Below are 12,595 nucleotides of genomic sequence, written 5' to 3' on the forward strand. Positions count from 1 at the left end.
AACTCGTGACGAAACTAATTTGTCGCTGCATTTTTATTTTGATGTTATCAAGTTGATAACAACAACCCAAAACATTATTTCAATTATACTGATAAAACAGACATGACCATAATTAAGAAAACACACTTTAAATTTTAATGATTAATCCTGAAAATAATTACTTAAAAAATGCTTACTTGACCGCCTAGAATTAAAAATTTATACGTCTATGTCTTCTTGCTGACAGTGACATTCTTATCAATTTTATCATTTATTGAAATGTTATTATTAATTTTATAATCTTGTTAATTGTTAACTTTTGTTGTTTATTATTCTAATGAGGAAAGCTTATACATAGATCTTCTGCAAGTGAAATGAGTTTTCTTTTGTAAGTGATTTTTCTTATTGAATTGAAAATGCACTTCCTTATAAACAATTTATCTTGTTTTTGTTATGAACAACTTTACAAAATATCAGTCTTGACGTTTTATGTTAATGTTTACAATCTACTATAAATATAATATTTAATGACCATTTAATAGCTATAACTATTGAGATATGTTAAAAGAAGTAAAACAATGGAAAATGTAATAATTACTGAAATAAAAGATGATACATAATTAAAGTGATTGACTAACTCAATAGAGCTAAGTATTGGTTTATTCTATGTCAATTCTTATCATCGATATTCTGTTACCACAGTGGGAGCAGATCTAGTAAGACTTTCAAACCTAAGAAGAACATACCTGAAGGTACTCATCAATATGACTTAATGAAACATGCTGCAGCCACGCTTGGTTCTGGTAATCTTCGTCTTGCTGTTATGCTGCCCGAGGGAGAAGATCTAAATGAATGGGTTGCTGTGAACAGTTAGTGTTATAAATTGACATTTAATCAATAATATTTCCTTCGAGTTTGATTTGGATTTTATCAATGCATGTTAATATCTTTATAGTTCTCTCATTTATCATAACATTATTTATAAACTGAAGAATAATATGGTTCAAATATTTTGTTTTATTGCAGCTGTTGATTTTTTTAATCAAATAAATATGTTATATGGAACTATAACAGAGTTCTGTACTGAAGAATCATGTGCTATAATGTCAGCTGGCCCAAAATATGAATACCATTGGGCTGATGGGCATACTGTTAAAAAACCTATAAAGTGCTCAGCACCGAAGTATATAGATTATTTAATGACTTGGGTTCAAGATCAACTTGATGATGAGATGCTATTTCCTTCAAAAATAGGTATTACTTATAAAAATAATTGTGTATGAGTTGTATGCAGTATTTAATTATCTTTATTAATTTATAGGAGTGCCCTTTCCAAGAAACTTTCAAGTTATAGCCAAAACTATTTTAAAACGCCTTTTTAGGGTTTATGCTCACATATATCATCAACATTTTACGCAAGTAGTGCAATTAGGAGAAGAAGCTCATTTAAACACTAGCTTCAAGCATTTTATATTTTTTGTTCAGGTTAGCTTGAAATATATACTTTCATAATATAAAACATGATTTTCATCTTTTTTCATAATTTTAGGAATTCGATTTGATAGACAGGCGAGAGTTAGCACCATTACAAGAATTAATTGATAAATTGACTGCTCAAGAAAGTAGATAATAACTGCATAATTAATTTTTTTTTGCTAAGTAAAATTTATCAGATACAATAACCAATGTTGACTATGGATAACATACTCATTAATTGGTATTACAACTAAGACGCATTAGTAAAATACTGATATATTTTTCTATCCAAATTATTGTGCTTAATAATGAAATTATATTATCACTGTGGTAACGGCAGTTATTGGCACTGTTGGACCTGAGGGCATACGTGTTCTATGTTCACACAATTGCACGTATTATTTTGTATTAAGAGGTGATGTGAGGCACATGACATATTTATATTAATAAAAATATCTTGATATATCACAATTTATTTTTTTCTATTTTTTATAACATCTACATAAGTTTTAATTTTATAGAAGATGTTGCATTAGTATTTTTGACATTCAAAAAATAATTATATTATTTTAGTACAGCTAATGTCTAATAATTCATACATCCTGAATTTCTTCAAGAAGTCATCACATAAAAATATTTTAACCCGCTAAATTTCAATTGTCCATTATATAACTAATTATTTTCACAATAATTTAAAATTAACTAAACCTCTTACATTATACTAGATTTGGACATCTTATGATAACAATAAAAAATAACATAGATACTTAGTGCACAATACAAAGAATATAAAAAATACATGTTTAAAACTAACCTAACCTTTCTTAAACTTCAGAAGTAATATACTAACTGTTAGGAAGACGACACACCAGCCAAATGTTGACAAAAATCCATAATATACTTGAGGCCGGTGTATGCTCCAACCTCTTTGTAACATACTTCGTAAACTTTCTGTTGATTTAGTTAGTGGCAAGATGTATGATATATATCTGTAAAAATGTACAACGTACATTAATTTATTCAATATGATCAATTAATATGCATGATTAAAAAATAAATTTTATACCTAAGTACTTGATGCATGCCTTCAATTGGCCAAATTATACCACACAGCATTACAATAGGCAAGAAGCTGCCCATAGCCATGTATGTTGCACTACGTTCATTTTCACAAGAACACGAAACAACAAAGCCTAAAATTGAAACAAAGAATAATAAATTAAAATAAATTATTAATGTTTTATCTTCAAATATTTATGTTAATTAAAATTACCAAAGCACATTCCACATAAGCCTGTAAGAATAGTCAGAATAGTTATCCAAGTTACGGAGCCTTTGAGACTTAAACCGAATACTGCAAAACTGAAAATAAGCACTAATGCTGTTTGACCGCACATGACCAAAAATTGTGTTGTGACATGGGAAAATAAAATTTCAACACCTGCAATAAAAATTAACATATGACTTTTAATATTTCCAAAAAAATATATGTTATTAAATAGATAATCTTCTGTTTAATATGTCTTATCATATGTGGATATCACAAAACAATTAAACAACGTAAAAATAACACAAAATTCAGACCTGTTATTCCTGATACCAGCGAACGTTCCAGTAAACCTTCATTTCGTTCTAGCAACATTGCTCCTGAGGTAAGCGCAACGGATAAGAAAAATATAATACTAAAATTAAACGAAATTTATCATTTAAATGGTTATTCTCATTTATTTATCTTTTCACTTATCTTAAATGCTTATCAATTTAATGAATATTTATTTTTTATACTCACGTTAAAATAACTCCTGGTGCTGCAAAATCTGTGAAGTTTGGAATCTGATCGCCAAAAACTGGATTACGGAACTAAAATAAATGAGATACGGAACGATATTAAATGTTTTAAATGTTAAAGTGTTGATAAAATGATTTATACGGTATCATTTTGGTTTATTTACTCACCTGCAGTGGAATGTTTCCAACATTAGGATCAATATCGCAATCTTTTAGAAGCTGCTTTATAAAATCGCCGAATGCATATTGTATATCACGATATAGAAGTGTTCCGATTTGTTGATCTGTAAAAAAATAGACAATTTTGTTGAAAACTGAGTTTAAACTTACATACAGATTAATTTAATTAAATATAATCAACTCACTGGACATATCCATAGTGACATCAATGTCGGCAGCCGCTAATATTTCATCTGGGGCGTTTCTTCCTTGTTCCATTCGTTGAACCAGAGATTCTGTATAATTGTGCGCAAAAACGATGGATCCCCAAACTTTGCCTCGACGCACTGCTTCCAAAGCTAATTCTTCATCGGCATAGAATTCCTAAGGAATTTATTTAATAGTAAACATTCGATCTTAAATATTCTTTTTATTAATTTTTGTCAAACCGTACCAATTCAGCCTTTCGATCTCTGAGGTGATTTAAATATCGGCAACTTAGTAGGGTCTGATTACAACCACGTGTAATAGGACACGCGGCAAGATCTGTCCGTGGTTCGTCACTCCACATAGTTGTATTCAGTTCACTATTAGCAACAGCCATACGTAATCCTACAGGATCATGTCCGATAGATAAACAGAATAGAACAATTTGGGCAACCGGTAAACCAATTATAAAAGCCATCACGCTGTGAATATAATTTATTAAGTAATTTCACATAGTAGAAGAAAATTAATAGGTAATTTGTGAGAATATCAATACTAAATTTGTAAGCACAAATAATTTACTACTTATTAAATATATGTAACTAACCCTACGTTACGCCACATCCATAAGAAGTTTTTCCATATAAGCGCCTTCATATGATGCGTTTGCAAAAGCTTCGCACGATCCCAGCAATTCGATTCAAGCGGTGTTTCTTCTGGTGGCAAAGGAGGAGGAACACCAACACTTACACCAGGAACGACAACTCCTCGCGAACCACGAACGCCACCACGACTACTCATTGAAATGTTGTCTCCAAATTCTCCAGATATTTCGCCTACTTCTTCATCATCGATCTCTATTGCTGGATCCTAAAAAAAGAAATGAGGTTGACGATTGAAAAATTAATTATTAGGGTATTATCAGGGGCGTAGTTATCTTATATCTGCGGTATTATTTATACGGGGGTTAATTATATCTATAGATATATACATATACCAAAGACATCCATTAGTTATAAACAATTCAATAAATCAACTTGCCGAAAAAAGGAAAGCAGGGTGTGTACTAAATTTGAATTAGAAAAAGTAACGGAAAGGTAATTATGATAAATAAATGCATTTCTTTATTTTGTGAGATACGGGGCCCCACCAAGCCAAGACTCGCTACGCTCCTGAATATTACTAAATTGTAAAACGATTATATGTGATCTCTTGCATTTTTCAACATAGTATTTTCGATATATAGTGTTGTATAACGATTTACTTGGCAACACATTTTTTAACTTCCCGTAGGGTAAGTTATAGTAATCGCAAAAAAACGAAAATAGAAATTTTTGCATTTCTTCACGTTTTGAAAGTTTCTAAAAACATTTTGACATACCTTTAAAAAAATTGATGTATGTGTGTATGTGTATGTTTGGATACAACCTTTCGGGCGCACGAATCAACTGATTTGAATAATTCAAAAAACATTCGAATCGTGTTGATAAGGAGACGTGCTGATTAGTTTCTGGCAAAGGCAGGTGTAGCCTTCCAAAGATACGGGGCAAAAAGTGCCGAAAACGGTAACTCAGTTTTTAAGAGAACTGAGCGTCCGATTTTAATAATTCAAAAAACATTTTACTTGTATTGACAAGATGAACAACTGTTAAAATTTTTTGGAAAGGCAGGACTAGCGGTTTGGGAGATCAAGTAAAAAAAGTAAAAAAAGCCATTTGGCGGTCAAAAATTATCATTAGATATATACACATCAAATTATCGATATTTTATGGAAATTTTAATGTGTATCAATTTTGTTTAGATTTCCATGGGTTCCGTAACGTCGTTTGTCCGTTAGACGGCGACGCGGCGCTTACGCGCTTTGATATTTTGTCTCTATGCAGCTAAAGCAGTGTCATTGCTTTGAAAAAAAGTTCAAAATTTCCAAAATATTTCAAACTAAAAAAAAACATTTTTTGCAAGTTTTTTTTTCCAAAAATTTAATTTTTAACTTCCCGTAGGGCAAGTTATAGTAATTTAATATTTCTCAAAAATCTATTTTTTTTAATTTTAATGTTAAAAATTAATCTTTTTAAAAAATAATAATTTTTGGTACGGGAAGTTCCAGCAATTTGCCATAAGGCACGATGCCATACATCACCAGTTCCAATTATTCGAACAGCGATTAGAACTTAAAGGTCCTATGAGTTCTGCCGTGATGATTTGATTAAACTAACTCCGGCGGTTTTATAGATGGCAACCCAAACAATTGTTCTATATCTATGTGATGAATTTTTATTACTACAATTTCTGTAATAGTGATGAATTTTTTATTGATGCAGCAACGCCGGATGAGGGCTATTTTTACTTGGAAACATATTGCTATCTATATTCTCCATTGAAAACCGATGTCACTACTGCTTGATTCCAGGCTGTCTGAGACGGGTGCTGAACCTGGGACCTCTAATTGAAATTCCATAGCTCCACCGGAGAGCCCAAAATTTGAAACGAGATATAATTTGCGGCTTACCATTTTGTTAAAAATAAATTTTTAACAAATTTTCACTTGTTATATATACTAATATCTTCAAAATTAAATTACCGTGGCAGCGTGAGGTATTTCAATGCGTTCAGTTACTTGTTGCAGAATGCTAGAACGCCTACGTTTTCCCATGTTCTGCAAGACAGATAATTTCAAAAATACTGCTTCTAAGGTTTCAGTACGATATTGTTGCATCAAATGAGCCGGCGATTCTTCAGCTAAAAATTTTCCTCCTCGCATCAAACCGATCTGTTGGATAAGAAACAAAATATAGATTGTATAAAACTAATCACATTGAAATATAAATATTCATTTTTTATTTAAATAAAGCAAGGATTCTTGTTAAACTCTGCTCTTATCTTGCTCTCATATTAGAAACAAAACAAAGTTATTTTTAATAGTTTTGGAAAACACTTCCGTATCGCAAAAACAAGTAATTAACATTATTGAAGTATTTACTATGAGATAATTATTCATATCGCATTCCAATTTAAAAATTGTTATTGAACTTTGATGTTGTTTTTCCTGATTTTGCAGATTAATTATATAACAGAAAAAAAACTCACCATATGAGCTTGCCGCGTTTCTTCAATGTAATGTGTTGTTATGATAACAGTGGTTTTTCCTCCTTGAGTTATGTCAACCATGTGGTCCCATATACTATAAATAAAACATATTTTTTATCGTTTGTACGAGAATACATCTAATTTTTTAATCGCTATAAGATATTTACTTTAATCATTATGATTAAATTATGTAAAGAATGCCAGATGAACTAGGCAATGTATTTTTCCCAGCAATTGTATTATTAGTACAATTGCAAGATTACCATGTGATTTAAATCCAAAAATTCAAAAACTAAACGTTTTTTCTAATCGCGCAGTTTTATCATATACGATACTATACTTATTTATTTATGTAAATAATTTAGTATTAATATATTTGCATTAACCTTTGTCTCAAGACCGGGTCGACTCCAACAGTTGGTTCGTCCAGGATGAGCAGCTCAGGCTGGTGCAACAAAGCTGCTGCCAATGATACACGTCGTTGTTGCCCACCGCTCAAACTTTTAACCATTCTATAAGGACAAGTATTAGTATTAAAATCTAACTTATGATAATGTAAGACTTACAGATATAGATGTAAGAGATAATTATTACATTAATTAACAACCGAAAAAACTCTATAAAAACTATATTTTTGAGCATTTTACACCATTGTTTAAAATGATAATATTAGGTGAATTTTCTATGTGTGAGTCGTGGTTTCAAAAGCTCTATTAAAATGATAACTACATAAAATTTCCTATAAATATTTGGGAAATGATTCTTGAAATGTGTTAAACTCTCATTATAAACCACGTCGCATTGTAATGTTGCAAAGCAAAAAATGTCGAAACAGAAAACGACGCACTCCAATAAATTCACAGGTTGCGGCAGTAATGTAGAGCATTTGTTTTACGAATTACAAAATCATTCTATCATGGTTTAATAGCAATATTATTCTATATAAATCCATTAAATAGATATATTTTACAATCGCTTTTTATTTGCTTGAAATATGAATAATTTATATTAAGAGAAAAAAAGATCAAAAGATAACATTTTATTAGCGGACTCAATTATCGGTAAATTTATTTAAATCTCTGATAATTCTTCAAGTGTAACAATGAATTATTTGTTGTTTGTAAACAAGTTGTTTAATCTTGACTTTTTTCCGGAAGCTTTTCGTTTTATGCTTAATACGATAAAGTGTTGTAAGCCTTTCCACAAACGTAATACACCAGAAATCGTTTTAGGATATCGTATAAAATCTTAAGAATATATCCACATTATTATACTATTCTAAAACTATTGACCAATGTATCTTTTAAATAAACAAGTGGAAGCATTTTTGTGGATAAAGTTTGTAGTCGCGATCTAGAGCTTCTATAAAAAGCCTACTTTTGTAAAATTCGAGCAGTTCAACATAATGCACATAAATTATTTGAATGAAGATAATGTAAGAATTGAAATGTAAATGATAATAATAACATGTAAAGATAAGTGTTATACAAAATAAAATTATGTACATAATTTTAAAAAAAGAAATGTTCAAGGGCAATCATCAATACATTTAGTATTTTGCTTATAAATCAAGATAATAGAAATACTATATTTTGATAGCATAAAATTTAAAAATAAAAAATAAGTTTTACCTTCCTCCGGCAGGTAACTGTAGAAGATCTAATAGAAAATCTATTCTAGCATCCACTTCACTTGTAGACATACCAGATATCCACCCGAAATATATCATTGTCTCTCTAATCGAAAACTCACCGTAGAGAGCAATTTCCTGAAAAAAATTTATCGTAATATTCACTAATTATAGAAAATAATTTTCTTATATGAGTATTCTCTAATTAATTTAGTAAAGGTTATGATCGTGAACAAATGTTACTTTCGATTATGATAATAAAGCAGAGCAAGTATATACAATATTAAGGCCTGTTCACACGACGCTTGTTTCGTTTCATTTTTGGTCGGCTGGCTGGTATGCTAATTTTCAAGAAGGCAAAATTGCGTCGTATCGATCTCCATTTGTTTCCAGCAAGCGAGATTTTGATATTAAAACGTGCGCTATTTTTGTGGATGGATCATATCAGGGATATGAAAAAAACCCGAATCACACGGCATTTGTTTTCTGGGATGGCTCCATAGCATGGTTAGGTGTGATTTGTTTTAGCTTACTTGATTTTCGAGTGTGATTTGTTTTGGCTTGCTAGATTTTTGAGTGAGATTTGTTTTAGCATTTAAAAATCTAGCAAGCTAAGACAAATCACACTCGAAAATCAAGATTATCATCTAGCAAGCTAAAACAAATCTCACTCAAAAATCTAGCAAGCCAAAACAAATCACACTCGAAAATCAAGGTTATTTTCTAGCAAGCTAAAACAAATCTCACTCAAAAATCTAGCTAGCCAAAACAAGTCACACTCGAAAATATAGGTTATCATCTAGCAAGCGAAAACAAATCTCACTCAAAAATCTAGCAAGCCAAAACAAATCACACTCGAAAATCAAGATTATCATCTAGTAAGCTAAAACAAATCTCATTCAAAATCTAGCAAGCTAAAACAAATCACGCTCGAAAATCAAAATTATTATCTAGCAAGCTAAAACAAATCTCACTCAAAAATCTAGCAAGCCAAAACAAATCACACTCGAAAATCAAGATTATCATCTAGCAAGCTAAAACAAATCTCACTCAAAAATCTAGCATTTAAAAATCTAGCAAGCTAAGACAAATCACACTCGAAAATCAAGATTATCATCTAGCAAGCTAAAACAAATCTCACTCAAAAATCTAGCATTTAAAAATCTAGCAAGCTAAAACAAATCACACTCGAAAATCAAGATTATCATCTAGCAAGCTAAAACAAATCTCACTCAAAAATCTAGCAAGCCAAAACAAATCACACTCGAAAATCAAGATTATCATCTCGCAAGCTGTTCTAGCTTCGGCAGAACATATACTAAAATCATCTAGCAAGCTAAAACAAATCACACTCGAAAATCAAAGTTATCATCTAGCAAGCTAAAACAAATCTCACTCAAAAATCTAGCAAGCCAAAACAAATCACACACGAAAATCAAGATTATCATCTAGTAAGCTGAAACAAATCTCACTCAAAAATCTAGCAAGCCAAAACAAATCACACTCGAAAATCAAGGTTATTTTCTAGCAAGCTAAAACAAATCTCACTCAAAAATCTAGCTAGCCAAAACAAGTCACACTCGAAAATAAAGGTTATCATCTAGCAAGCGAGAACAAATCTCACTCAAAAATCTAGCAAGCCAAAACAAATCACACTCGAAAATCAAGATTATCATCTAGTAAGCTAAAACAAATCTCATTCAAAATCTAGCAAGCTAAAACAAATCACGCTCGAAAATCAAAATTATTATCTAGCAAGCTAAAACAAATCACACTCAAAAATCTAGCAAGCCAAAACAAATCACACTCGAAAATCAAGATTATCATCTGGCAAGCCAAAACAAATCTCACTCAAAAAACTAGCAAGCCAAAACAAATCACACTCGAAAATCAAAGTTATCATCTAGTAAGCTAAAACAAATCTCACTCAAAAATCTAGCAAGCTGAAACAAATCACGCTCGAAAATCAAAATTATTATCTAGCAAGCTAAAACAAATCTCACTCAAAAATCTAGCAAGCCAAAACAAATCACACTCGAAAATCAAGGTCATCATCCGGCAAGCCAAAACAAATCTCACTCAAAAAACTAGCAAGCCAAAACAAATCACACTCGAAAATCAGCAAACTAAAACAAATTTTACTCAAAAATCTAGTAAGCCAAAACAAATCACACTCGAAAATTAAGATTATCATCTAGCAAGCTAAAACAAATCTCACTCAAAAATCTAGCAAGCTAAAACAAATCACAGTCGAAAATCAAAATTATCATCTAGCAAGCTAAAACAAATTTCACTCAAAAATCTAGCAAGCCAAAACAAATCACACTCGAAAATCAAAGTTATCATCTAGCAAGCTAAAACAAATCTCACTCAAAAATCTAGCAAGCCAAAACAAATCACACTCGAAAATCAGCAAACTAAAACAAATTTCACTCAAAAATCTAGCAAGCCAAAACAAATCACACTCGAAAATCAAGATTATCATCTAGCAAGCTAAAACAAATCTCACTCAAAAATCTAGCAAGCCAAAACAAATCACACTCGAAAATCAAGATTATCATCTAGCAAGCTAAAACAAATCTCACTCAAAAATCTAGCAAGCCAAAACAAATCACACTCGAAAATCAAGATTATCATCTAGTAAGCTAAAACAAACCTCACTCAAAAATCTAGCAAGCCAAAACAAATCACACTTGGAAATTAAGCAAGCTAAAACAAATCACACTTAAAAATCAAGAATGCCATGTAGCCAGCCCAGAAAACAAATGTCGTGTAATCATCGCTTAGATATATGACGAGCACTTTTTTGCGCTTCACTAGCAGTCCATGTAATATATGGTTTATGTTCGGGCTTCATTTATAGGTTTATGATCCATCCACAAAAATAACGCATGTTTTAATATCAAAATCTCGCTTGCTGAAAAAAAATGGAGATCGATACGACGTAATTTTGCCTACTTGATAACCAGCATACCAGCCAGCCGACCAAAAAAGCAACGAAACAAGCGTCGTGTGAACAGCCCTTTCGCAATATATAATTCCGATGAAATAAATAATGAATAAAATAGTAACTAGTCTAAACAAGTTAAAATATTTTTCAAAAACTGATAAAATGGAATAAGACCACATCGATTATAGCTCCGTTTAGAGCTTAGAGGTTTATAATATATGTATACATTTTATATTTCTTATATATTAATATTACCTGTGGCATGTAACCAATTCGTGGACCAGGCACACCGCTGCCTCGTGATCCGGGCGTTCCGCCCAAAACCCATATCTCACCCTGATTAAGTCGTCGACGTCCTACAATACAAGAGAGCAAGGTAGTCTTTCCACAGCCTGATGCACCCAGTAAACCATAACTGAAAAAATAAATAATATATTGAATATTTTGTCAAAAAAGGTAATTGAACAAATGCAGTTTTGATTTTATTTTAGTTACAGTAATAACCCGCTTAACGCTGTTTAGCGCTGTTTTGGTTTAGCGCTCTTTTATTTTAATCCAGGTGGAAGATGTTAAAGATATAATTCAAGAAGCAGTCTTGAATGATGTATTTCTAATGATGAAGAACTCTGAATTAAGTGAACAAGAAGAAAAAAAATGTTAACACCAGTGTCTGAATTACTGAAGAAGACAAACAGAACTTTCGATGGCGTTTGTAAAAAGAGTTTGTATACCATAACTGAAATAATGGACATTTGATTGAAAATGATCCGAATTTTGGCAGGAGCTCAAGGCGTGGTGTTAGAGATGCTCTTTCTGTTTATGAAGAACTTTTAAGAGAACAAGGCAAACAACATTAGATGCTTTTGTCACAAAAAGGCAGAACACTGAAAACGCGGAAGGCTAACTAATTATGATTGACTTAGAATTTTATTTGTTTATACAAGAATATTCGTTTTGTTTTTATTTTTGTAAGAAATAATAATGTGGTATTAATTTGGGCTTTAAGAAATAAGTGTTTGATTTTATTTTGATTAAAAAAGCATACTTTCTAAATTTAATATCTAACCAATTTCCTACCCATCTATTTTTCGACCCCAATGTTTCACCACGTTAAGCGGGGCATTACTGTATCTTTATTTTTAAGTAAAAATCGATGTAAATACTGCTTTATATCAGGATGTCCGAGGCATGTATCGAACCTAAAAATCCTGAGCGTAAGCCCATAGCTCCACTAATCTAGGAAACACATTCATTATTAACTCAAAATTCTAATATTTCCAATTATATATATATATATATATATATATATATATATATAT

General features: G+C 31.1%; 2 protein-coding genes across 2 annotated transcripts in view; one reads left to right on the top strand and one right to left on the bottom strand.

Annotated features, from left to right (window-relative positions):
* Positions 1–202: 202 nt before the first annotated feature.
* On the top strand, positions 203–1,878 carry LOC113376926 (MOB kinase activator-like 1). The gene is made up of 5 exons (XM_026617033.1): positions 203–367; positions 682–848; positions 1,006–1,233; positions 1,301–1,464; positions 1,529–1,878. Exons 1-5 carry the CDS (start codon positions 354–356, stop codon positions 1,607–1,609), a joined length of 654 nt encoding a protein of 217 aa, XP_026472818.1. The 5' UTR covers positions 203–353; the 3' UTR covers positions 1,610–1,878.
* Positions 1,879–2,103: 225 nt separating this feature from the next.
* The window catches only part of LOC113378783 (ABC transporter G family member 23), a 43,936-nt gene continuing 33,444 nt past the window's right edge, over positions 2,104–12,595 (bottom strand). The window contains exons 3-16 of the mRNA XM_026619378.1: positions 11,532–11,691; positions 8,328–8,464; positions 7,083–7,208; positions 6,697–6,790; positions 6,191–6,379; positions 4,217–4,479; positions 3,857–4,091; positions 3,609–3,786; positions 3,412–3,527; positions 3,245–3,315; positions 3,040–3,137; positions 2,729–2,896; positions 2,522–2,648; positions 2,104–2,444 (exon numbers count right to left, since the gene is read on the bottom strand). Coding sequence (XP_026475163.1) covers positions 2,270–2,444; positions 2,522–2,648; positions 2,729–2,896; positions 3,040–3,137; positions 3,245–3,315; positions 3,412–3,527; positions 3,609–3,786; positions 3,857–4,091; positions 4,217–4,479; positions 6,191–6,379; positions 6,697–6,790; positions 7,083–7,208; positions 8,328–8,464; positions 11,532–11,691 — 2,137 coding nt within the window. The 3' untranslated portion in view covers positions 2,104–2,269. The remainder of the gene's footprint in view (positions 2,445–2,521; positions 2,649–2,728; positions 2,897–3,039; positions 3,138–3,244; positions 3,316–3,411; positions 3,528–3,608; positions 3,787–3,856; positions 4,092–4,216; positions 4,480–6,190; positions 6,380–6,696; positions 6,791–7,082; positions 7,209–8,327; positions 8,465–11,531; positions 11,692–12,595) is intronic.

This window comes from Ctenocephalides felis, unplaced genomic scaffold, assembly GCF_003426905.1.
Source record: "Ctenocephalides felis isolate EL2017-DRISC unplaced genomic scaffold, ASM342690v1 CF-g0.4_SCAFFOLD_01886, whole genome shotgun sequence".
NCBI classification, from domain to species: Eukaryota; Metazoa; Arthropoda; class Insecta; order Siphonaptera; family Pulicidae; genus Ctenocephalides; species Ctenocephalides felis.

What these genes read in the sequence shown, in the direction of transcription:
- LOC113376926 (XM_026617033.1), top strand. An exon ending in GCTATTTCCTTCAAAAATAG is followed by an intron (nt 1,234 to 1,300) that starts GTATTACTTATA and finishes ATTAATTTATAG; the next exon opens with GAGTGCCCTTTCCAAGAAAC. An exon ending in ATTTTATATTTTTTGTTCAG is followed by an intron (nt 1,465 to 1,528) that starts GTTAGCTTGAAA and finishes TCATAATTTTAG; the next exon opens with GAATTCGATTTGATAGACAG.